Source organism: Augochlora pura, chromosome 3, assembly GCF_028453695.1.
Source record: "Augochlora pura isolate Apur16 chromosome 3, APUR_v2.2.1, whole genome shotgun sequence".
NCBI lineage: Eukaryota > Metazoa > Arthropoda > Insecta > Hymenoptera > Halictidae > Augochlora > Augochlora pura.
Window position 1 is genome coordinate 23544808 of NC_135774.1, and position 27171 is coordinate 23571978.

Sequence of the window (27171 nt, forward strand, 5' to 3'; positions counted from 1 at the left end):
TGTTGTAAAAGTATAAGTTTATTCCTTGTGGTCACACATATTGTTTCTACTAACATATGGAAAATTGTACCTCACTTCATGTCAACAAAATATACTAGTTTAATATACACATTTAATCGGTACTTAATTTACGCAAAAATATTGGTAAAAATGCATATTATCATAAATTTTTTATATTAAGCTTGCTTTTGTTATACTTTGTATCACGTAATGTTTCTTCAGACATATTTTCCAAATATGCCTTACTTAGCTAAAGTAGATATCCACTAATGTGTATATATAAAGATGATACAGCAGCTTGTCTCATACTTCATATACCAATTTTTTTTCAAACCGTGTACATATATTTGTGTACATTTAAACTTCTATAAAAAAAGCTTCTCATATATATTTTTCTTTGACGTATGACATTAGCTCACTCGTAAAGATAACAAAGCTCTTACTTGTAACCAAAAACATGTATATATATATATATACCTTTTTTCATTAAAACATTTATATGTTCATACATATAAGAGACAATTTTACAAAATTATTTACACATATTTAAGTTCTTTAAAACTCAAAACTTTATAGAATATAAATTCGCAAAAATATATTTGTAATATTTCTTATAATTATTAGTAACCCGTGCATAGCATTACGCAAAGGTGCATTTACGAGCAAGAAAACGAACTGAAGCATTCGACATGTTTAATAAAGCACCTGAAGAAATTGTTTATAAATCATTGTGAGTAAAAATAAATAATTATTTGTAAAAGATAATAAACTACCATATCTTTTCTAATAGCATTATTAGTGTTTTCTTCTACAAACTATAACGTTCAGTGTTAAGACATTCATTGTCTGCAAGGATGCATCTCATATGATGCATATGTAGGATAGGGCACATGAATGGAAACATCTCAATATCTTCATTATTTTCGTTTCTATAAAAAAAACCATACAACATAATTACACCATTTTAAAAAATATATGCAAGTATAGAACATTTTCTTGATAGACTTTTTTTACGACAATATCATATTGTTTTGTTTTTTTAATGAAACCAATTTTTATTAAATTTTATTCATTAAAAAAATGTATGCACAAAAATGTATGAAATCTCGTAAGACTTTAAGAAAAAATCTTTTATCATCACATGTACTTTTTAAAATATTATAATTTTGTTCGGAATAATTTTATTCATAGGTATATGACCAAAAATGACAGATTTATTTACTTTTACTTAGGTGTCCCATATCATATATTTCCATACATGAAGGAACAATGTTTAGAATAGAAGATAGTTAAAAATAGTAATTTTCGAAAATAAAAGATTTTTTGTAAGAGTATATTTTAAAGAATACAAAATATTATAAACATTTATTCGTAAAGTATTATTGAAAAATATCAGAAAATGAGTGAAAATATGAAAACGACTGAATTCAGAAATTTGGATATATCTTAAAAATAATTTTTACATACAGAAAGCAAAATCTAATACAACTAATGCATAATAGAAAAAATATATTTATATTTCGAAGAAATGTTTATAACATTTTTTATGTTTACAAAAGAAAATGGACATTTGTAACCACGATTCTCTGATCATGACAACACGATCAACAAATTTACGAATATATGCTATGCATAGAAAATAATAATTGTTATTTTCAGTTAAATGCAATGTCATAAAGCCTTTCTGACTGCCTACATGATTTTTGTTTAATTTCTAACAATTCATTTATGATGTAGCGTCCGATAGTCATGTCAATTTTTTTACAAAGTTACATTTGATTATAATTTTAATGAACCCGATTTTCTAAATTTATAAACACTGTGTGTTATATGTAAGAACATAATTTCATGCAAATTACAATATTTATCATCACTAAAAAGAAATATTGGCACAAAACTAAAAAATTATTCGCGATTTTATGCAAAAGGTGTCGAATTCTTTTTTGTTTTAACAAAAGCTTGTGTATGCTGATATAGAATATTTTTGCACACACATGCTTTAGAAGCATGAGAGTGTATATTTGTTCACTTCGATGTACTTCGCTTTCCATAGCGAGTTTCAGCTTGTTCCCTTTATTGCACTCAGAGTATGTTTATACATGGTGTGCATAAATATAATAAATTCAGCGTTAATGTACGCACGTGTTGTGCACTTAAATACATATATACACACATATGTAAATACGCATCTACATATCCCGTATTTAAAAGAGGCGTGTACGTTATTACAGAATTACTCAGTCTTTGATTCCTTTTTAAGAGGAATTGTCCTCCGAGTTACTGCTGTCGCATCCTTCGTCGGAAGATGTAAAAATACGAGCGCGTTTGTTCTGTGCTCCCACAGGGCACGGTTCTTTTATCACTGATAATCGCTTTTCACGATCCGCAGATACCGTAGAACTATGGAAGAAGACGTTTCTCAAAGTAGCAACGTTGACTCGTTCCCGTGATACGTTATCATCCGTCGATGAATCGACCTTCGTCTCACCGTTGGTATTTCTAAAAAAATCACACAAATATACAAATTAACATGCAATAAGATTTATTGCTTCACTTTTGGACTATGATACCCCTGTTCCAATCCAGTGATTAAAAATAACGTATAATTATTTCAGTCAAATGTAATAAAAGGATCATTGTATGCAAGGAGACAAATGGATCTACACATCACCACTTGTACTGTATTTAGAAATTTTCGTTTATCAAATCTTAATGAATACTGTATTTATTCGTACTTCGCAGGTTTTTGAGCATCCGTTTCCTGTTCCGTCTCCTTGTTTCGCTTGCGCCTTCCGGCATTCCTATTACCTACTCCACATGTGTTGACAACCCCTTCCTGATCAGCTTCAATGATACTGACGTGATCATCGAATCTAACACGCTCGGAGCCACCATCTTCTCCACAGACAGTCCAATTACTCGAATCGCTACATTGCCGATCCAAGGTTGGTTTACGTCGAGCACGTTTCGCTAAACCAGGCGCCACCTCTTCAAGAGAACTTAAAGATGTAGCTTGTCCAGCTGAGTCCATGTGCCCACCCGCAACTGAACCAGCCCCCTGTTCACCTTCCATGCTCCTTCCACCACTTAATGAGCTGCCATCCATCTATACGCGTAATGAATACAATAAAAATTATATTATCAGAACATTCTATTAAAATGTTCGTGTCATATTTTTGACAATATGAATCTATACCAGTACCTTAAAATTTAGAACAGAGCCCGCTAAAGCTCTCGTAGACGCTGCTCCATCATCCAAAGCAATGGACGCATTTACAGACTTCTCCGATAAACTGGTTGTGGCGGACGCAGTTTCGCTGCATAAGCTAAAGCGTTGTGTAGACGTTACGTCTGCTTGTACCTCCAACCTGTTTGACAATGGGATATGTGTATAAATTTTGCACGGTATTCCTTTAGTAAGTGTAAACATTGTCAACATGAACAATTCAAGTATACCTCTGGCCGCCCGGAAGGACACTAGAAGCTATACTTCCGGCAAGGCTGGTGCCAGCGAGAGCTACATTGCTGGCGCTTTCAGGGTCGTTTTCTCGACCTAACTTCTCCAATTGACTTCCGCTACCCAACGAAAGTGAAGCTTCACCTATCGAGGGATTACCACCACGATGACTCGCAACATCTATTGACGCCGCATCTGTAACAGGTTACCGTGCTTATTATTACTTGAAGAAATCGCTGTCGTAATTCACGACAGGGTCAAAGATAAAATCGGCACGATGTTCTCCTATCTTTCATTTAGATAGGGGGAATGTATGCCCCTTGGTGTTCACTGACGATTATAGCTAGGTCAGTCTCACTCATTGGCCATTCAAGCCCCTTCAATAGCAAATCACTATAAATACAAATCTTCATTAGTATGTGACGCTATTTTTAACTTGAAGAGTAAACGTAATAATGATAGACATCGGATTCATTGCCAGACAATCAAATACAAATTTCAATATTCACCTCCGCCAAAACGGGCACTTAGAGAACCGATAAGTTCATTCTCGTCCTCCAAATCAAATCGAACTCCTGTTCCGTTTGTGAAAACACCGCAACCTCCGCTTCGACAAAGTGAAACAGGGACGACGCCATAAACGTAAAATAATAAAATGGGTACGCCAATACCTACTGCTAATCCTGCTAGTATTGGCGATACTAAAACCTGTAACAATCGAGAAAAGGCCATGAATAATATAAAAATTTGAATTTACTATAATCAAACAATAATTGTATTCCAAATTGTTAATAAAGTGTTCTACCTATATTATTTTTAAACGTCATATATTTCTAAAATTCACAAAATTGAATGTAATATGATTCTTTCATAATTGTCATTTTGAAGTCGACAAAAGATATGAAAAGCTCGGCATGAATCCGGAACAAACTTCCATTCTGTATTGACTTATGAAACCAGAAAATCAGGAAGTTTGGTATTGCATTGCGAACTTTCATCCGCAGTTCGAGTCATTGTTGTGTAGTTGCACGCTACCGGAAATTGGTGAATGTGCCCCACACAATTCAGAATTACGTGTTTTCTTTCCGGAGACCTTCTCTACCCCGGGGAAAACAAGTGCAATAATTCACAGTACGTGTCAAACACGCTCTGAACTTTTCATTTGCATACATAAAGCTGAAGAAAAACATTTAGTATATACAAACAAAACGGCTCAATTTCAATTGTAAATATACTCGTATTCCGTGCTTTCGGTGTACGTAACAGTAAATAAAGTTATCGATGTGCTGCAACGTATTCGTGCATCATGTTCGTGGTATAATTTCATATATGCAAAATGCTTATTAGTACAAGCTCAAATATTTGTAAGGACAAGTCCACCCGACGGTCTGCTAAAAATATGACGCGCGATGCTTTAAAAGACCAAGCACATAATTTTTAAACTATGGAACCGTAAACTGTGCTACCGCGGAAAGGGTCGCTCGAATTCATGATCCGTTACGATGACATTACCTCGGGCATTTGAAAAAAAAATAATAAGGAAAATAACGGGTTATTTCTGAAGGCGTGAATGACGAAGATTAAATCTGAAAATCGCCCATGTTTTGATTCTGCGATAAGGAAGAATCGCAAAGAGATGCCATAAATTTTGCGCACCCAAGGCGGCCTAGCCCTTTAATCGCGGATATCCTAGCCACGCCCTACGCGTGGAAATAGAGTACGATCCGAACCATGATGTTCGTCCATAGAAACGGCCGGACATGTCGCGATGGGGCAGCTGATTAGTGACAGACGGGGTTGAACTGTTTTCTGGATTCCCATCGAGTGCGGAAAGGAACGCGGGTCATCAGAATAGACGACAGAGAGAAAGTGCGTGGCGAGCAGAAGGTGTGGGAGGTGCGGAAGGAAGGATATTGATCGGCGGTAGGAGTGCGCGCATGGGAAATCCTCTCCGTCCCACCCTGCGGCCTGCATCCACCTAGGTGGGTGACGATAGAACGTGCACCGTGCCAGTTGGTACTTTAAGATCCACATTGCGCTACGATCAAAGGGGTCCCGGCAAACCGAGAAACGTCGGATCGGGCAGTCGGTGCTCCCTGCGCCAAGGGTGTGTCGCGGAAGTAAGCCAGTTGCAAATCCCCAATGAGAGGACGTCGAACTGCGCCGGGCTGAACGTCCGTGGACCGGCCGACGTAACAGGAAGTAGACGTAACCGACGACGAATCCATTCATTGCTGACGATTTCACGAAGCCTCGACAATAAACCCCCGTTTGTGTTCTGATGTGAAACAGTCGAATGAACGCGCTACGCCTATTATCATTCCCGGGCGTAGATGTGCTTGATTAGCATCGATTGGGGAGTAGACTCACGTAGATACGCATCAGATCCACCACAACGCAATACTATCGTCTTTTTCCCTCTTTCTGATTAAACGATACAAGCCTCGCGGGGAATCAGTGGTCCGTTTTCCCTCGTCCGAGTAAACAAAGGTGGAGGAGAGGACTTTCCAGAGGAGGCTTTTACTTGGATGGCCAATTGGGATTGGAACATGGATTGGGATTGGGAAGACGCAGACGACTCTTCCAGCGGAACGGAGGAGCTGAAGCCGGAGATTGACAAGCAGTGGCTTGATGGTATCCTAAGGGAATTTCACAAAGAACCGGTTAGTTCAGTAGAAACTCTATGATTTCCAGTTCACAGTTGCCTGTAGGAATGTTTTTGCTGTGCTAAATTGTTTCGTTAACTTCGCGAACCCCCGCGGTGCCGTTTGAACACGTTACGCGTCGCGTGTATTCTAATCGAATCGTTTAAAAATTAACCCGTCATGTACAGGTCACGATAACCGAGTGTAACGTGAATCCCTACTGCATGAGCAACGATAGCGTGCTGAGCACCATAATTAGCGTTAAAGTCAAATACGTGTTGACCGAGTCGAACACCACGCAGGACTTGTCTCTAATCGTGAAAGAGCTACCGAAAGATCCGTTCAGTCGGTTTTTCGTGAACGAGGGCCAGTTCGATCTACGAGAAATTAAGTTTTACACGCAGGTAAGCGACGAATCTCAACTACTCAATTAACTCGATTACGAACCAAATAACACATACGACTCTGTTTGCATCAGGTCATGCCAGACTTGAGAGAGTTCCAAAAGAAACAGCTGGCGTTAGAGAGTAGCCGCGAGAACCTCGACAAACCGGGCGAGGAGATTCCTCTGTCGGTCCCCGTGTGCTACCACGCGCAATACATGCCAGCACAAGAGACCGAGGACACCATGACGACACCGGACTCGATCTTGGTGCTGCAAGACCTTCGCGATTCTGATTTTTGTAACATCAAATTCCAGAAAGGAATGACCTTCGACCAGACTCAGGTCGCACTGGAGGCTATAGCGCGCATACACGCGCATTCCTTAGCAATGAAGGTCGTCGATGGACAGTCACTGTCCGAGCGTTACCCATTCCTCTTCCAAACAGCTAAAGCAACCGATTCGTATCAACATCTGGTCGAGCGCGGTCTACCGCAGCTAGCAAAATTCTTGGAGAACAGGGGGCTGGGAGCGATACTCGAGGCTCTGTGCATACTAAGACCGAAGACTATGCACATAATATCGGCGCTCCTCGCCCCGGAGGGTCCGCTGACCCTGATCACGCACACAGATTTCTGGTGCAATAATCTCCTGTTCAAGGAAGGACCGAACGGACTCGAATGCTGCATTCTCGACTGGCAAATGGTCACATACAGCAGACCGAGCAACGACATCGCTCTGTTGATAGTGAGCTCGTTGCCTACCGAACTACGTCGGGAGTTCACAGAGGTTTTTCTCGATATTTACTGGAAAGCTCTAACCAGCACATGTACACGTCTCGGGGTCGACATCCCTAAAGATTTGGGCTACACGAGGGAAGACCTGAGCAAAGACTACAGACGGTCGCAGTTGCTAGCGCTTCTACTTTGCATCGGATCGGTGGACGTTGCCTTGGGCGATCCGGACACCGAGGAACGTTTGATCGACGTTCTAAAGGATCTTCACAGCGAGGGCGTATTCACAGATGAGACCGTCGTCGCAACGAGCGAGAGTGATTTTTAGTCAGCCGCTAATGCCGCTCACGATAGTGCTGCTGTGAATTAATTAATCTACGCGAGACGCAAATCAAATTGGCGACGGCTGTGGGACCCGGAGGGTTCGATGAATCACGGACATTCAAAGTTTGATTAATGTGATCCGAAGCAAAAAGGCTTGTGTCGATAACGGTGTAATTGCGGGTAGTTAAAGAAGTCGTCGTTCAAATGCCGCTAGCATGGAAAGTATAGCGTTCACGATAGAACTTTGGGTTCGAGAATATTTCGTAATAATGAAAGTATTAACGAACAAGTTTAGGGAATTACGTCTTCGATATGTATACGTAAGACATTTGGTTGTTCCTCTTGCGACACTTGTTTATGTTTTGGTACGACTATTAAGTAAGCATGACGCCAATAAATGCTATCTAAAATTATACGAATAAAAACATCTCGAGAGTTAAGTAATTACTCACAACCTTGTGATCTGAGGTGCTTTTGACGTTAAGTAAAAACTTTTAAGTCAATTATCTATTAGACTGACTTCGTTTGAAATCGTTTCTCTAACTAAATTTCTTCCCGCAATTATTATAACGGCTATAAAACCGACATTCTGTTATCGCAAATTTACATACGCAATCATTATATTATTCTCTTTCTTTGTACAAACTACATAAATAAAATATACCTTGATGTTGTCATGAACTTGTAAAACTATATCTGTACACTAGCGCCTAAAGATGATCCCTAAATCACGTCTACATTTGAATTTCTTTTATTGTAACTGTTTCATCCGTACTCTGAGTAGAATTTTCATTTGAAATTCATAGCTGGTTACTTTTAAACAGCTACCATACATATTTAATTGTCAAGATCAGCAATGTAGAAGACGAATGTAAATAATGGTAATTGACTTACCGATGCAGTTACTCCACCAACGATAAAGGCATTCCTTTTATGCTTGTTGCTTCTTTCGTATCTTGTATACAATTCTCTTCCTACCCATACTGGTATACCTGCAAAATGAAGCAGACAGGAATGTATGACTTTATTTAAAAACAAAACTAGACCGTATCTTTTAAATAATTTAAAAAAAGCTTTTCGTATGTTACGCAATTGCTGTATAACCATTATGTTTACGTCTTCAATACATCAAGAGATTATGGTCCGTTAACAATTAAGTACACGAACAAGAAATTTAATTCGACGTATATAAATTAAGTTAGATATATTATCTGCGCACATGACTGACCTATAATCATAGCGGGTACAGCTATGCCAGCTGCGAGACCAATTCCCACGGGAGCTCCGACCAAAGTTCCAAGTTGCCAAAGTATCTTCTTTTTCCTAGACCATGGCTTTTTGCCCCAAAATGTACAACCAGAGGGACTAAAAATAATTCAGAGATTCATGTAATAAATTTATGTAAAGAACATAGTATTACTGGAAATGAATACTGTATAATAAAAATTAACTAATACCTTAAGTAATGAAGGTCGCTAATCTCTTTCATACACAACCAACAGAATTCTGCCCCACAAACAGCACAAATCATGTGATTACAACTACCGTCATCCATCTTGACAATCAGAACCTGACATCTTGGGCAAGGTTTTATGTCATCCCCTGTAAAAATAAATGATATAAACGATTATAGGTCATCAATATTGCACGCGATTAATCATTCAAAGTAATGAATACATACTGTGCTGTGAATCACTCTGACTGAAACTGAGAGAAGAGCTACGTTCATAATATTGAGTTCGTTGAGCTCTAGCAGCATCGCATGTTTGATTAGGATGCCATCGTGCTTTACAGTGGTAACAAAAATATGAATCGCACCCTGGTCGTTCACATCGTAATTTCGGGCACGAAGCACAACCACTCGCAATAACAGCAAAACTACAATCTGGTGCTGGACACCATCTTGCATCAGGTTCAACAGCAAGAACTCTTCGTACCATAAAATCTTCATATTTTTCCAATTGTGTTTGATCATTTAAAATCATTCTAATGTCTGCATAGAAATACAATTTATTGAATTAACGTGATTCCGAGAATTATGTAATTTATATATTTCTGTTCTAATCAGGAAAAGGATTTACCATTTGGATGTAATGGTTCAGAACACTCAGGACAAGCAATATTCACTCTAGATTCTGAAATTTCAACCTTAAGGTATTGTTGAAAGCAATCATAACAACTGCGATGATGGCAAGACTGTACCACAGGGAAAAATTCCACTGGCAATTCAGCCAAACATAAAGGACATTCCATTATGCCATTTTCATTGCTCTAAAACAAATATTTTGCAATCATTGTATTTAATTATTGTTTAAGTGTTATACTATAGAATTAATGGTAACAGTATGTATCTTATAAGTTTTTTATAATATAGTCATATTATATAAATACCTTTCCTGCGGAAGAAAGTACAGAGCCTTTGCTGGAAGCACGCTGTAGATCTATGTTCTGAAATTGGAAATGGTTCGAACCATTACTTACTCGGGCTTCTCCTTTCTCTACATCTGTAATTCTACTGCCAGTTGGGTCTTTATCTGGAACAATAATTAAAATATAAACAAACTTTATATTTATTACTGTTTTTAAATTGTTTAAAAATTATATATTACTTTTAGTATTCCTGTAGCTTAAAATGGGTGTCCTGACAATTCGCCGGCCAATAAGAGGGCTCGAGTGTAATAATCGGCGCAGAGAAAATGGTGGTATTCGTCGTGGTCGGGGAGCTGCATTGCTACAGCCTCCTGAATTACTATCATTTTCTTTGAACATTCTGCGAAGTATTTGGAGTCTTTACAATCTCATTCTTTGTTTCACAGTGCCAAGTAACTGAATCTGTATTAAATGAGAGAAAAACAAAAATTGAACAGAACCGAACCTTCAAAACAACTAGATGCATAACACTTGCAGCATGCACATCGGTATCTCGCGATCCAATATCCCGTGTCACTTGTAGGTCATAGAATGTATAAGTTACTCGCAGCGTTTAATACTAAAGAAAATATCTCCATCAATATTACAAACGTATGAAACATACGGTTTACGGGTGATTATATTGTACTTCGCGTCACACATGCACGTGTAACTTTACATCGATCGTACTCGATATACTAAATAAAAGATTAATAAGGCTTTATGTTTCTCGATCGTGCGTCCGATAGTCCCTAATTTACATATTATCGATAATTATCCCCGCGAATCCATTTAATGCTTAATTTTTAATACATATTGACTTTACTACTTTCACTAAAATGGGAATTATGTAGTCTGTCAAGACACTTGTCATCAATTACGATTTCTCCGCGAACATGAGACGCATAGGTAATCGGTATTTCGAAATCATCAGCGTGTATCACGAAATATTTTAATACATCAGTTTAACACCAGTTAATTTACACTTATTTCAAAGATATCGTGATGGATCAACTAACACACTATTATTGGATTACACTTATGTATTTATTCCTTCAAGGTACTAAATCCAAATGCATGAAGTATATCCCGTTCGAAATAAAATTTCACGATCGGTCCGTGAATCATGGTAAATCAATGCATCGCTTGTAATTGCAAATATGTATGTAATTTTAATTTCATTTCAATATGTAATTTTTTTACTGAGATACCTTACACTCGATTACTCCATATATGTATATATGTATATACACATATACATGTACGCAAACGATAGAATGTAAATCATCATCGTGACGTACGCATGAGAAAAAAGAATTGTAAATACCAGTCCTAGTAGGAGTAAAAGTTATTGTGACAATTATAAGCGTAAATGTAATGTAAGATACAAAATAATCGCCATTTGTAATGGTCTTGAACGTTTTATGTACGTAGCACAAAACATACGAGCAATGTGTATCTGTATGTTCATTACGATCGAATATTTTTTCATAATGTTAAATATTAGATCCAATACCAAGGAGTAACCCCTTATCTTAAAAAACTCAGTCGTGTAAAACGGACGACCATCAATTTTAATTTTTACGACGAAACCTTATGTAAAAATGACTAGCGCTAATGCAGGTATGTAAAAGGAAATATCAACTAAAATTGATCCAGTCGATGTACACACGAACCTTCTTTCTATACACAAGTACTTTCAGAACTATCAACTTTTGGTAAACGAATAAGAATACTATTGAAAAGTCACGCACTATTGGTAAGTTTCACTTATTTTGTTGGTTAAGGATGTTAACTTGACACAACAGCTGACGGCTCCCGACTAGAGGCTTATCATAAATACATATAGTTAAGATGAGAAACAGCAAACAAAATGCATAAACAAGAACAAGATTTTTTGAAACCACCGCTAGAGGGCCAATAAATGGTAATCGAATATTAAGTTTTAAATGCATACGCCTATCTTTAATAAATCGAAGTTTTACAGTATTTACCAAATTCAGAATATGCATGTGGTTGTTTTCTTTGTTTTAGTCATTTGAAAATTATTTAACAAAATGAGAGTCTTTTCTTAGGATATGATACTCTATGGCCACTCCTTGTTTTGTGTAATTTAAAACCAATTCATATGACTCTGAGATAGAGATTTCTTCCTTCTTTCAGTTTTAGCTGCTTGGAATTATGCAATGCATTGTACACACACATATACTGCGCTAAATATGTATTTTGAGTTAATAGGGTGTGCGCCAATGCATTCGAGTCATCGCTCTCAACCGTTCTATCTTATTTTATTTCAATACTTCTCCTTATCACGCTATATACATACATACATGCTTGTGGTACGATCAATCCAGCTAACAAAGGCAACACATGAGACTGCAGCCAATATGATTCGTCAGCAACTTATGATCACTGCATACCTAATTTAAATAATAGTAGATCTAGTGCTAACAAATATCACAAATAATTTTGGAATGACCATGGAGATGACCATATTATCCCGAGTTCGTAATATTACGAGAATTTAAGACATTAGAGAATGACATACCACGAATAATTCCATGTTATTAAAGACTAATACTTCAAAATGAATTCGGAAATATATAAACTATATTACCTCATTGTTACATCTAAAACTTTCATTAGCGTTTTGAAAATTATTATATAATGATTTATATATAAGCATTTATATGTTATGCGATTAAAATATTCATTCAATAAAACATTATTAACTAATACGTAGGTCTTAATACACAAGATATAATTAAATAAAAATAATATTAATAACTCTTGCAAATAACACAGTTAATAAAGAAAGTAATTTTTACTATTGCTATTTTACTTTACTTGACTATATGGTACTTTTCAATATTATTTTCTATTGTAAAATTATTTGTGGTTTTGAGGATAGGGATGAAGGTTACATTTTAAAACAATTGACAAGATTAGAAAATGATTATTAATGTTTTGGAAAAATTGTGGTTCACCGTACTAATGACCGCTCTATGTACAGAAATGTTTTATTCTTAAATTATGCACAAACTGCAATCAATACAAATGTATCTGAAACAAGCAAGTTGGGGGATATCTCAGTTTTTCTGGCCGCCATAAGAATATTCAGATAAAAAGGCAGCTGTTTTGTTGGTGTCAAGTGTTGCATTAACCGCCATGCGTTTTTGCAAAATCCATGAGACACGTCCGATTAGTTGTTGTCATATCCGGAAGAAGGGGCAACTGTTTTAAGTTGACGCTTGATTTTTAATTTTCACTAATAGTCAATTTAAAACAGTTCACCGTATCTATTTGATAGCTTAGTATAGTAAAGCTAGTTTATTTTTTCAGACATCCACATTTCGACTAAGTAGTATTATAGTAATAAAGGTATGCGCTAAGTCTGCACTTCAGCTAGATATCATAAAACATGTATCATTCCTTCTCTGGCACATCATACATTGGTATTACTAAGTATACGTTTACTTTCCTTTTAAATCATGCGAAACAATGCGGAAATGAACTTCATATCAAATCCTAATGTTTGATATAGTATGCTTAGACTGTAATAAAAAAAAAGACTAAATTACGTGAAAGTGAACCCGGAAATAAAAACCGACTTCTTGTGCACACCCATTTGTGTTTTTTTTACAATCAAATAAGTCATTTTTAGCATTCATCATGATATTATTAATCAACACTCAGCATCGAAACATAAAAATCTAGTGTCGTTAAATAATTCTACTAATAATCGTAAATCAAAAAAAAAACTCAATCTTGTGAAGTAAATAGAAGGAACATCATTGGGAATACCTTTTAACCCAGATTTCATGCAGCTGCCGCCTACCATTGTTAGGTCTAACAACGGAAATTCATTTTTCCTGCATCATGTTATGTTTCGTCATAGTTATGTCGCAAACCAGCTCCTAACCCAGTAGGCTTAATTGACGCTTTTCCAGAAACAACTACTAATAATATAAACGTCGTACGTTTTTACGTAATAATATACCTTTAAATATATATTGAAAACTTCTTGCAACAAAGAACTCATAAATGAAATATAGAATTAACAATAGAACTGATTACATTATGTGTTCCAGATAAGTATTGTGTGATTTTTTGTAGTAAATACAGCGACACATCTAGACGAAAATTGCTCAAATTGATAATTGACGTACGAGCCACGTATATCCAGCCTATTATTGGATCATTTCACAAGTGATTAAGAGGTACTTTATAGTACGTCCATATTGCTGTCACACAAGTTGGGAACTCGGTATAAAAATGAGGCACAGTTTCACAATCAGGGGATTCCTTTTTACCAAATGCTTCTACTACCTCCCAATGAATGTATCCATATATCAAACATGATAGTACAACTACTATCATTAAACTAAACCATGCATGGATATTAATATGTGTCCTTAAATGTGTTTAAGGAGAATGACGATTTCTTAAACAACTGTCGTATTTCTTATCGGTAGCAAACAGTCTTAACAACGAGCGTAGACTAATCATGTCGCGTTCCATAATCGTGTAGTCCTTGCGTAGGTATGCGTCATGTTATGTGCTGGGTGTTAATAGCTCTCATCAGGTGTAACGTTATACATAAGTAGCATTTGTCGACCACAATGGTTATTTAGCCACTGGTACCATTAACCAGAGCTTCTTTAGGCTTGTTGCTCTGTTGCATACGAGGATGACGTGCCCGTTGTTCTCTTTGGCCCTTAGGCCCTTGGGAACTGTTGCTTGTAGCAGAAATTTCGTTTGCTGGTGTTCCTTCTTTACTAGTTACTGTTGATTGTTCGCCTGGGCCGGCATTGCTGCCTAAACAAATGTACGAATTAACTTTGAATATTTCTGCATAAATATTCAACACTGATTTAAAAGTGCATTTCTAATATTACACATAATAAATTTCACTCAAACCGATCGTCCTAAAGGAACTCTAAGATAATTCTATGCCTATAGTTACCTTTTCGATTATTCGTCGGTGTAGCACTACGTTGCCGAGAATGTCGGAATCGTCTTCGCCTCATGCTTTTAGGTCCTCCCTCCACACTTGATACAGACTCTATGCATAGACAAACCATTGTGACCATCTTTTTATATCCCTTTATGAAAAAGCTAGTATTCAAAATTTACATATATCTTACTAATTATATGTTACACAAAGCTACTGCGTATGTTAGTAGCGTGCATTAGTAAGTATCACTGATACTGTTAGTGTTAGATGGTCACAAATGTTTGCTCCACACTCCATGCCACTCTCAAAGCATTTTTAATGTAATATTCTATTCTCTTTAGGACGAGACGGTTGTTGTGATGTGAAATGTTATTCAAACAATGCTTTTACCTCTATCAATGCTTGATACATCTTGGCTATCAAGAACCGTGTCTTCATCATCCGTGGTTCGACGGCGTTCGTCTCTACGATCTCTACGTTGAGGTGGAGGACGACCTTGCCTACCCATGTATCCCGAGCTACCGGCACCACCTTGATGTCCACCTCTTGGAGGTAGATCCCTTACACGATCTTCACTACCATCTAAGGTATCTCGGCGCAAACCTACAAGTTGAACAATGTTTATAACAAAAAATAAATGAAAATTAGTTAGTAGAATATAATGAATACGAAACACCTCAATAATTTTTTTCCAGAACAAATGTAATGATGAAAGATTAGTGTCCTTACTTGCAGTGCATGCTGATCAATATAGAGTCAATTACATTACAAAAATTTTCACCGTATTAACAATTTCAGATATTAATTTGGTGTGAAGAAGCATTTTGAGGAATTGAGAACATTATTTCTAATAATTTTCCTTTTTATAACAGAAACGTTTGTAATATAAAATAATTATGTTTTGTGCCGTACTATGTTATACAAGATAATTCTATTTGACTACATTAAAACAGCTGAAAGTCCTTGCAAAATATGTGTAATTAGTAAATATTCAAAGTTAATTACTTACTATTTTCTACCTTAAAAATCAGATTCACATAGGAGTATTTCACAAGATAAATTTTATTACAAACTTATTATTTAAGTACATTATTAATAAAAATAATAACATAATAATTTTTCCTTAGTCACCAACTTTAAACAATTTATAGCATTAACACTTAGTTTTGTTAATAGTTAAAGGCAATAAAGTTCATTACATTTAGTATGCTGTTAAGATAAATCTTTCATCTTTCATTCGACAATACATGTATTATTATAATGTGAATCAAATATTAATTGTTTTCGCAAAATATTTGTTATTTCGTAGAAGTTAACCATCTTTATGATACATATATTGTATAATTAGACAATTCGCATACACGATAAAAATATGTATCATATTTAATTTTGAAGCAACTAAAAAATTAAAATTTTCGCGCATCATGAGTAACTTACTCATTACATGCATTCCTGTAAGCATACATGCAAATGCATTTGGTTGTAATTATTAGTATCTATTATACTATAAATTCATGTCCCATATAAAGGCATGTTTACAAATGCGAATTGTTCATATCTCTATGGGTATGAAATAAACAAATTTATATGTTTTAATTATGACAGCATACACTGAATTACAAAAAAAAAATAATCTACATTCAAAAATTAAATAGTGACCAAATTGTAACGATTCTAAGTATTGACAAAAGCTAAATTCAATTTGAACAGATCAAATTATTTTGTTTTTAACATAAACAAACACCATCAAGTATAGCTATGTATGAAAACGTTATTTTTATCTATTTCACAAGCACTTTTTGGAATGTTATCAATGTATTTATAAATATAGAAATTTTTAATTTTGTTGAACGTGTAAAATAAATGACAATTTATTATTTAAGGAATAGTTGAAAGTATCAATTCAAGTATAAACTCGTTTATCCGAATACCTATCATAATATATATTATTATTTTAGTTTTAATATATATTAATCTTGTCACTTTTACCGCGATATATTAATGAACATAAATTTATAAATATTTTTATTGTGTACAACATATATAATGGCATTGTAATTTAATGTATTGCATACAATGATACGTATTACATTATCTATAATTGATTATAATGAATTAATAAATTAATTATAAATAATTAAACAGGAAAAGAAAAAATATTTAATCGCAACTTTTTATTTTGTTCGTAGTTCTATCTTTTTGGATTAACCCACAAAATATTAACTATCAACTCTCTTTGCGTATTAGGATGTCTTCACTTTCTGTCATCATTTTTGTACATTTACGTTAACAAAACTGATATGAATCAATTCCTTACAAATTAAACTAATAAAATTTAGATAAAACTATACAATAATTAAAGAAAAAATAAATTATATTCATTGGTAACGAATTGTAAGCACGAGTTTTAGGGACTCCGAATTTACTTCTTCATTGAAAAAGACAAAAAAAAAAGCAAATAAATTTAAATATTATCCAAAAATGTAGTCTCGGACATATTCAGTTTTTCAGTTTGTAAGTAATTAGTTGTACACAAATCTTACTATATGTATATAATGCAATCAATACGCTGTCACACTATTGTTATTTATTTTTAGACTTACAAGTTGGAAAACTAAACATCTTTAAAATTGCTCTGTTTATTATATCTCTGTTAATACTCGTTTCTTTTGGTAAGTTCCACACATCCCTAAATTAATTTTAGTGTTTTCTGTACATCTACAAATTAGATTACGTAAAAAGAGTAACAATAAGTGTACCAAAATGATCCCTTTTACCCCAAACCAAATATATCATGTTACATCCAAATAAACGAGTTTTTACTAGGAATATTCTATAAGAAGTCTTGTAGAACTGATTTGACTTGAACAATTCATCGAGTGTTACTTTGAAGCAGGTCGTCCTCTGTTTTTATAATCTCTAGACTCTCTACTGTCTCTGTTGTTGGGTCCACTGCTTCTACCATTACGTTTTTGTGTGTTCTCTACATTGTTGATATAGTCAGTAATAGTATTACCGGCATTGTGTCTGGTAGGAGCCCTACCCCTGCTGCCACGTCCTCGAGATTGACCACCACGTCCTCCTCGTCCTCCACTACCTTCTTCTGGGCCTGCATTCATTCCTCGTCTTGTTGGAGGAAAGTTAGGCATTGGTCCTGTGGTTGATCCATGCATGCTCCTTAATTGTTGGTCAATTTCTAATTTTTCTTGTCGTAACTGTTCTACTTCCTTAAAAAATAAGACAAAAAAATACTTATGTACAAATGTTTAGTACAGTGGATCAATAAGTTTAATCATCTTGATTATTTCCAACATCTATAAGACATAAAAACCTTTAATAATACGTGAACCAGATTTTCACAGATTTCAAAATCAACTATATTTGTTGTTTCCAGTAAAATACTAAGTCAATAATTATTTGACAGGGTCATTCTGGTCAAGTATCTTTTTTTATGTCTAATACTGAAGGGGGTAATTAAGATGATAAAAGATTCTGAGTCTATTCAAGATATATATTATTGAAAATAACGAGTTATAGAAAGTGAAATAATATTATTTTAATTGTTTATACCTTCAAGTGTGCCAAGTGATATTCCAAACACATTTTGGCGTTAGCGATACTTTCAACGGTACCAACAAATACAAAGGGCACCTGACCCTCTTCTCTGGGAATCGTAGGTTGAGGTTCGTTGTCTCCTTCTATTTTTACACGTACCTGAAATTTATAAACTGAGAATAATATTGTTCATTAAATCAGCACTAAGTATTCGGTCTATAAATAATTTAATCTCGTATCGCACCCGTACACCTTTATTTTTCAGTCACCCTTGCTTGTTAGTTTTCGTCAAATGATTTAAAATTCGGGTTATGAAATTGATCTACGTGTTCTTTTTTTTCTTTTTTTTAAATAACGAATTACATTGCTGACGTAAAGTGAAAAGTTTATTTCTAAATATTATTCGATAGCTTTTAAATGAATTCTAGTCCTTTCTTATAAAACAATTTATAAGTTTAAAATACAAGTGCCTGCAGGCGAAAAGAAGCACGAACATGAGCAAATTTATTTAATTGAAAAAAGGATAATTTTAGTATTGGGTGGGACTGGCTCGAGTGGGCTGTCTAAAATTTAATAATATTCCTAGCAATATATAATTCATATAACTGAGCTAACTGAAAGAAATCAAAAACAATGAACATGATATACTTACTCTATCAGTATATACATTCCCACTCGAACCAGTCGTTATCTACCGAGAACAAACAAGGTTTGTATAGCATATACCAAACCCATAACAAATAATTGTCATTTTCACTACAGTATTGAGTTTTTGAGTTTAACTATTTCCTTTAAAAAATGTTATTACATAAAAATATATGATTAACAAAGAATGGTACACACATACTACTTTTGGATTCAATTTGTATGTTCTATTTATTCTCATACATGGTGCAAAAAATTATTCAATATTTTAAGAAATAAGTATGTGTATACGGTTGAAATAGACGTACTATATACAGAGTGTTCAAAAAGGTATTCAATATTTATATGGTATATAGAACGCATTGTACTGAGTATAAAAGCTTTAGTAAACATAAATCGAAAGGTCAATCGTTTTTGCTTGCACCCATCGCCTGTAATGTTTACTAGAGTATTTGTAAATTGGGTTCTGGATATCTTCATTCAATTAATGAGAATAGATTTCATTGAAAAGCAGTCGCTTATAAATCGGCGTTTGTAGATGTTATTAGTATTACACAGTGACATCAATATTAATATTGTCAATCATGATGTCAGCAAACAGAAATGTTTATAACTGAGAAATTGTTGGCCTTTTGACCTACGTTTACTAAGGCTTTTTTACTCAGTACAGTATGTCCAATATAGCATATAAATATCGAACACTCCTTTTGAATACCTTGTATAATTTAAAAATAAATATATCAGAATTTATATACTTCAAAGTATAAAAAAAAGGTAAAAGCATAAATATTACTGTAACAGAAATGTGTCTATAACTTACCAGAATAATAAATAATAAAACAAATATACTTACCACGCCACTTTTGTCCACAATCTCTTGTATCACACGACCATTTTTTCCAATTACTTTGCCTACCAAAATACGTGGAACTTGTATAGATTCTTCGCTATATTCAAGCATGGAACGAGCTTTTTTAACAGCTTCGTGTGTCTGCAAACAAATAACAATGTAATATTTACCATTTCAAGACATTATGACAATTTATGAAATATCTAGAATTTTTGTAATTACTTCTCCATATATTTTGAATGTGCATGTATTTTCTTCTAATTCTATATTCGTAATTCCATCAACCTTCCTCGCCTGTTGAATATTTGCGCCATGAGCACCAATTGCTAAACCCATCAGCTCTTCTCGTACATTAAATTCATCTGTGTATCTAAAAAAAAATAAAGCGTATTCCTTTTCAAATATTTTGCTTCAAACAAGTATGACAACATACAATTTCTTCTGCTGAAATAATGCAGGTAATTATAATGAACATGTTTTAATACAATTGCATCAAAGTTTTTAGAGATCGAATCATTAAAATTAGTATGAGTTACAGTTTAAATTACTGAGTAATATTCAAGTGCAATTATCACTTTTTATGCGTATGAAAAAAGATAACTGATTATATACATAAATATTTTAAATATGAACATATATGTATACTATCTGAACTGTTAAGAGGTGATTTCTGTAATGATTTTAAGTTAACTTTCCACAAGGAAAATGAAGGTTGTGGCTTATTAATACAAAAACGTCGACTTAGTGGCAAACTACACTTGTTGTTCCGCGCATTCTGCAGTAGCAATATAATGACGTCTAACACTAACCTAGTTAATTAAATTGACACACAATAACATTTTAATAATAAATTATCCCGTTAAAGAATGTCCTAAAAAGTATTTATAAAAAAGGAGAACCATCAATAAGGGGCTTCATTGATTTAGTCATAAATCCATTTGCTATTTCAAAAAGTATGTCAAGGGGATGTTACATTGACCTTGAACAATAGAAAATGAACTATACAGTTGATGGCGTTTTTGCAGCAGTATAAAAGTTAAAAAATGTATAACAGGTCAACGTATTCTGTGGTCATTTCTACGTTTCTTAATTTTCAGTACTACTACTGTATACCTGCAATTAATTGTGTAGTTCGTCTCCTGTTCTACCGAATTAATTTTATCTCATACTGAATAACCATTTTTACACATGCTGACTTGATTCTACAAGTCTTAATTTGAAATCAACCATGTACTGAGGGTATTTTACCGTTATGCCGGAAGTCGACCGTTTTATTCGTTCTTTGACTGATCAGTATATTTTCATTAATAACTTGTTAAGAAAATTGCAATCAACATTTTCGATCAGGGAAAAGTTTGTTTCAATTCATTTCAAGAATTGCCCCTTAAAAGTTCCTACATCTTTTCTGGAACCTCCTGTATACATATGTACATATATGTAATATTTTTGATATTTCTGATAATATGTATACATTAAGTATGTATCAAACTTCATATTTTTAATAGTAAGAAGTTTACGTTCTTTGTTAATAACATGCAATACAATATTAATGTGTTAGAGTACAATTATGAAAAGCAAAATGTTTTAATAGAATTGAAGGTCCTATCTGTGGCTTGCATCCTGACAGATAAAAGTAATAGAAAATTTTTGTAGAAGGTGCATTGAAGGTACATGATATGTGAAAAATAAAATTAAACGAAACTATAATTAAATCGAGAATAAATTTAGTATCTGTGCTACGTAATGCGTAGTACTTAAATTCAAATTAATGTTTATGTTACCTTGATTTCTTATTATATACACGCACACATTAATTTTTTAAAAAGGAGTAATGATGTATTTTCACACAGTAATAACTGTACACAACAAAATACGTAAATAATTTCACTTGGAAAATAACGCAATACACGGCATTTTAAGGGAAAATTTAGGACTTGTGAAGACATGAGACCATAATCACATGATTGTATGAAGCATGCATACGTTCCTATCTTTTAAATATTGAAAGTATTATAATTCTTTATCATCCCCATAATGGATTCAATATTTTAATATAATGACGAAAGAAAATATGATGTATTCGCTGTGTTTCTGAGTTTTTAATATTTATGGTGCAATGAAAACTGTAAAGATAGATAATTTAAGCTTCTGGTGAATACTTTCTACAAATATAATCTGTAAAACAAATCAAAATTTATATTTGATATATATTGTATATCATATATACTAAATTTGTTTAATATGAAACATGAATTATTTACACCTTTTATAAAAAAAACGTATGGAATTTACTAAAATATTTAGGAAGAAAATTTCAGACAAAATAAAAGCTTAATACAAATTATTCAATATTAATGTCTTAATAGTAAAATAGTTTCTAATTATCCTAATTATAATTCCCGCAAATAAATTAGGTATCTTTAACAAAATATGATATAGAGTTACTAGTTATTTAATTTTTTGTGCAAGACACTTAATATATCAGTGTTTCTCAAACATTGGCAGGCCAGAACAGGTTTTCTTATATGGGAAAAATGAATAAACGTAAAACTCTACTTAATATTATATATATATATGTATGTATATATATTTAAAAAAAAAGTGATTGAAACTGATCACAGCTACCCATTTATATTTATTCACTATTTCATCGGTTACAGAAAAATTTGACTACAAAACAAATGAATAGTAAAGAATAAATAATAATTTGATATGTCTGTGTATTTAAAGCGTTTGGGTCTCAGTGAATATTCTACACAACGCCGAAGCATGCACATTTATAGTGTAATCTCATTTTTCAATTTGAAAAATGCAGCTGTGTATTTGTCATACAATAAGCTAAAGTTAACTTAAGACTAAACCACGCTGCTGTGATCTCACCTTGAATTTGTTTTCACTCCTGCCTCAAAGTCTGAGACACGCTGATATATAAAGTTTGAAGATCTAAATTTGCTGAAATGAGAAACAAACTCTGGTGTAACTCAGTGGAAAGTCATGTATAAAATGGCCCTATCCTGTGTCCCTGCCATTCTGTCTGTTTGCTCCTCGCCAATCAATATAGAAATTTCATTCCAAATCCACTTCCATTATTATTAGTTAACATATAGAATTAGTGAAGTTTTCACTCTCCTACTGAAAAGGAGTCACACTTCTGTTAATAGTAGCAATGCAATGTTAAAAAAGTATTTGAAAATTGTTATATACTTTTTATACATATGTTTTGTTAGTATATTAATAATTTAAAAAATAAAACATTTAATTTCCTACTATTTATAGTATTGAAAATTTGTTTAGAACCGATAGCTGTATTAAAACAAACAAATATCCAGAGTTAGTACCCTAAAATTTATTCTCAATTTCTACTACATTACTAAAAATTTATTAAATATTGTTATTTAATAAATTTAACAAAAAAATCATACAAACCGTTATTTGAATGTTTTTGATGAGTATCTCAGTCTAAAAATATCTAATTAAAAACAATTGTAGTGTTCAAGAATATAACATGTAAACAAATTTTAAGTGCAAGCAATAGCCCTAATTATATGTATTAGTTGCTCAGACATATAGTGTTGTTTACTTGCTGAAATATGTGAAGCATCTAAAACTACGTAGACTTTGGTAAAGTTTTATATGATTGTTAATATACAAATATCTTGCATAATAACTGTATATTTGATTAAATGATAATAATTAAAAATTTTGTAACAATAATTCAATAATATTCTAGTATATATAAACAGATGGAAAGTCAAAAATGCATGCATACTTTATTTATTTTTTGTATTATATAATAACTGAACTATCAGTGAAATTTTCAATTATGAACATTTATGTTAATTATACTTAGTTATGCAATGTTTATTGTAGAATAATAATTAAAAATTATTTATTAATAGGATAATGTGTACACATATATTATTTTTTTCCTTTGTTAAGATGATAATTTAAAACGGAAAAACAACAAATAGCAATAAATATATTTAATACATTTAATATGAGAGTGTATTACGAAATGCATTAAATATCATTAATCTAATCCTATTCGATATAGCTGATAATTATAATCAGCAAATAATGAAAAATATAGCATTACCCTACATGTACAACAGTATTTCAAAACAACTCAAACAGTATGTCAACAGAAAGTGACATTTGCTAAAAGACAGATGAAGAAGTACATCGTGTGCTGACTTAATACAATATGCACGTCGTGCTCTCGTGATTGGCAGAAGTATGAGAAATAAAATGGCGATTGACACATAAAGTTATGTATGGATCTTGAAAAATGGATTGACAAATTTTTCAGAAGAATTTATATACAATCACAAATGTAACATGTGGAAACGAAAATGAAACGTATAGGAACTTTTTCAGTGTGATTACATAATAACATTCATAAAAATTATATAATGTTGAAGCAAACATATTAATTAATGATTGGAAATATTGTGAATCTTTCCTGTCAGTAAATGCAAACCACAGACAGGATGGTAACCAGGACAGTGTATGGATAGGGGCAGGTATTAAATGTCACAAGATTTTATGTTAATTGCAACACCAAAACAAATTATTTTTTACTTACCCCCCAATCGTTTGTAGTTTAGTTGATTCAAGTTGACGTGCCGCTTCCTCCGTTCTTTTTAAAAGTAATACCTGTAACATATAAATATACTTTCATGTACTTGAAAAAGATAGCGTTTGTAATCTATAAGGAAACCAACAAAGCTGTTATTATTCTTTCTTGATACACATAGATATACACGAATAATCTTGGCTAACTTGTTTCTACTTCTGTTAACAAGAATTAAAAGCAGTTCTGATAACATTATACTGTTAAATTATTGTCAAATCAGCTAACAACTATAAATTTATATCAAAATTAACTTTTCTATATACCTTTTGATGTAAGCTTCTAAAATGCATTTCTTGGAGCACGCTACTATGACGATGTAAAGTTTCATAACGGGAGATGGCCAGCAATACTCCTCGTTCAGGCACATATCGGCACACTGCCGCACCTATCGCTTTTTGAAATTCCTTATGTACATTTTCCACTTTGGCACTGTGCACAGTAAAATATATTTTTAAGATATTATGTACATCCAATTAATGATTTTAATAATCATTAAGTAAAATAGGAGACGTTACATACAATTCTCTTAGATCTTCAGGTACTTCGATTTCGATCTTGTGAAATGTATTTTTATCAATAGGGGGATTAGGATTTTTAGCCCTCAGTCGCTCACTAGCTACAATTTCAGTATAAGCACATTCCCATCCTGTATATTCAATTACTTGAAAACCTCCTTTGATCATCTGAAACATTAATTTTTATATATAAAAAGATTTTTTCCAGAAATTTTTCATTTTATGTAATATTGTAATAAACACCTGTACTGCATTTTAACCCTTTCCAGTCTTAAAGCTAGGTTATTTTTTCGTAATATACGTCAGTTTCATTATAAAATTCAATTTAATTACTCCTATTGCATTAATATTAGAGCGATCATGGAATTATGTGACACGCTTTGGTAACATTTATCTGTAGTTTATGTAAACCATAATGTTATATAGTAAGCATACGAATAAATGTTCCACACAAAAAACCTTGGATGAATGGAAAGTATATTACTGACTAATCCATGACCAGGAAGGATTAACATGTAACAAATTTAATGTGTGTACCTATCCATATGTATATATACATAGAAGAAGAATAAACGTGAATATTAATACATATTAGATGGATAGTTTTTTCTAAAAGTAATATTCAAGGAGTACGATGTATTGTTACTAACCTTAATGATTGCTTTCCACCATCCACAATGTTCGTGATCATTGGACCTAGAAAATACTTCAATCTCCTGGTTCTCCACAAATTCAGCTTTAGGGCCACCTTTTGGAGGTAGACGTACTTGAGCAAATGGAAACTTAGACTCTTGTTGCCAACTAGAAATGGAAAATAATATGTCATTGTATGGTGCAAAACAGATGCATGTAAATATATCACACAATGTTATAATACTTTTCACATGGATAACAAATTAATATGCATTTAAACTAACCCATAGAATTATATAATGTCATAATTTTCTAGGACAAAGAGATTATTATGAATATTTATGTATTTAATGGATTTAAAAAATGCTTTCATACACTGCATATTATAGTTATATAATAATGTTTTACAGATATTAATATATTTAACTTCAAACACTGAATTTTATTGTTTAGTGATCGTTAGAAATTAACACGAACGTGTTACACTTCCATACCAAACAAATTATGAAAAGAAAGATCCTGATAAGTATTATTACAAAATTCAATGATTTCCCATAACACTTTGCAAATGTTATGGGAATTATTTTTTATATATAGTTGGAAGTAAAGTAGAATGTATAAAAACATGTGGGAAAATCATAATTTGTAGGTACAGAAAACATTTGACATCTATTCAAATCATAAATCTTTCGCTACCATGCGTGCAGCTATTAGAAGCATAATTGACAAACATAATAGAATTCCTGTACCCAAAAAACTGTACTGTTTGCATTAACATAGTTTGTAATCATAGTCAACCATCAAGATGTACTGATATTGAAATTGTTGTTGGAGGGGCATGGAAGGGACTTACTCATTTTCAAACTGTACCAGAACCTCGTCTTCAAAGACATCGGTGACAAAGCCCTAAAAAAAAATGAAACACGATGCATGTAAAAGATATACTCATCCAGAAATTAGATGTGTAGCGAGTGGCATAAGACAATCGGGGGCATAATATTGCTTTGCATTCGGGGTACCCACGAGAGTAGCGTTTCTATTATTTCGATATAAGGGGAAGGCGTTTCCGTGAATCGGGAAGGCGTCAAGGTGGATCGTAACATTGAAAGCTGATGAAAATCACGCCCTGTCAAACGAGACATGGCGTCGGAGGAAGCCGCGTTACCTCGCGAACATTTGAGGGGCGCGCTTTCGCGAAGTACGGGCGTCCCTTTTGTGAGATTATAATCGCGCCATGGGCCGTGAGTTGGTCTATCCACGGCCTCAATCTTCCGCCCCATTTTTTCTATACTTTTCACAGAACGAACCTTATAATATGCTCCGTTTTCGCCGCATACTTCGACTGTGAGATCCTCCATCTTGCTTTTGTGTGACGGCTCGCCTCCTTTGCAGCAGGCATGCTGGCGAGCGGGCAGCTGCACGAGTTCGA

At 33.5% G+C, this 27171-nt stretch overlaps 3 protein-coding genes and 1 long non-coding RNA gene across 9 annotated transcripts; 2 read left to right on the top strand and 2 right to left on the bottom strand.

Moving 5' to 3' along the window:
• Positions 1-11781, bottom strand: LOC144467966 (E3 ubiquitin-protein ligase RNF19A). The gene is made up of 13 exons (XM_078177002.1): positions 11628-11781; positions 10152-10374; positions 9934-10076; positions 9624-9813; positions 9224-9535; positions 9000-9144; positions 8771-8907; positions 8437-8534; positions 3967-4165; positions 3457-3652; positions 3203-3368; positions 2736-3106; positions 1-2499 (listed from the first exon to the last, which is right to left on the bottom strand). The coding sequence occupies exons 2-13, from the start codon at positions 10309-10311 to the stop codon at positions 2256-2258; spliced, it is 2361 nt and encodes a 786-aa protein (XP_078033128.1). The 5' UTR covers positions 10312-10374; positions 11628-11781; the 3' UTR covers positions 1-2255.
• LOC144467968 (putative oxidoreductase dhs-27) lies at positions 5491-8876 on the top strand. The gene is made up of 3 exons (XM_078177009.1): positions 5491-6120; positions 6291-6506; positions 6581-8876. The coding sequence occupies exons 1-3, from the start codon at positions 5986-5988 to the stop codon at positions 7544-7546; spliced, it is 1317 nt and encodes a 438-aa protein (XP_078033135.1). The 5' UTR covers positions 5491-5985; the 3' UTR covers positions 7547-8876.
• Positions 11237-15386, top strand: LOC144467971 (uncharacterized). Its single transcript, XR_013493746.1, has 3 exons — positions 11237-11574; positions 11655-11878; positions 15250-15386. It is a non-coding gene; the product is annotated as an uncharacterized LOC144467971 (long non-coding RNA).
• Fmr1 (synaptic functional regulator FMR1) lies at positions 12954-27165 on the bottom strand. Of its 6 annotated transcripts, XM_078177003.1 has the most exons (15): positions 27050-27165; positions 26596-26648; positions 25760-25910; positions 25114-25277; positions 24858-25023; positions 24544-24614; positions 22839-22910; positions 20181-20328; positions 19962-20099; positions 19116-19154; positions 18479-18622; positions 17925-18135; positions 15299-15511; positions 14918-15016; positions 12954-14769 (listed from the first exon to the last, which is right to left on the bottom strand). In XM_078177003.1, exons 1-15 carry the CDS (start codon positions 27098-27100, stop codon positions 14582-14584), a joined length of 1908 nt encoding a protein of 635 aa, XP_078033129.1. In that variant the 5' UTR covers positions 27101-27165; the 3' UTR covers positions 12954-14581. The 6 variants fall into 6 exon arrangements, with proteins under 6 accessions (XP_078033129.1, XP_078033131.1, XP_078033130.1 ...); XM_078177005.1 differs by lacking the exon at positions 22839-22910; XM_078177004.1 differs by lacking the exon at positions 19116-19154.
• Between the last annotated feature and the right edge of the window lie 6 nt (positions 27166-27171).

Excerpts from the sequence above, each read along its gene's own strand:
- LOC144467968 (XM_078177009.1), top strand. The coding sequence starts at position 5,986 with ATGGCCAATTGGGATTGGAACATGGATTGGGATTGGGAAGACGCAGAC. Across the intron at positions 6,121-6,290 it reads GGGAATTTCACAAAGAACCG|GTCACGATAACCGAGTGTAA; the intron begins GTTAGTTCAGTA and ends CGTCATGTACAG. Across the intron at positions 6,507-6,580 it reads AAATTAAGTTTTACACGCAG|GTCATGCCAGACTTGAGAGA; the intron begins GTAAGCGACGAA and ends TGTTTGCATCAG.
- LOC144467966 (XM_078177002.1), bottom strand. The coding sequence starts at position 10,311 with ATGTTCAAAGAAAATGATAGTAATTCAGGAGGCTGTAGCAATGCAGCT. Across the intron at positions 10,077-10,151 it reads AAGCTACAGGAATACTAAAA|ATAAAGACCCAACTGGCAGT; the intron begins GTAATATATAAT and ends TTATTGTTCCAG. Across the intron at positions 9,814-9,933 it reads TACTTTCTTCCGCAGGAAAG|AGCAATGAAAATGGCATAAT; the intron begins GTATTTATATAA and ends TATTTGTTTTAG.
- Fmr1 (XM_078177003.1), bottom strand. The coding sequence starts at position 27,100 with ATGGAGGATCTCACAGTCGAAGTATGCGGCGAAAACGGAGCATATTAT. Across the intron at positions 24,615-24,857 it reads TTAGAAGCTTACATCAAAAG|GTATTACTTTTAAAAAGAAC; the intron begins GTATATAGAAAA and ends TATATGTTACAG. Across the intron at positions 20,329-22,838 it reads GGAGTGAAAACAAATTCAAG|ATACACAGATGAATTTAATG; the intron begins GTGAGATCACAG and ends ATTTTTTTTTAG.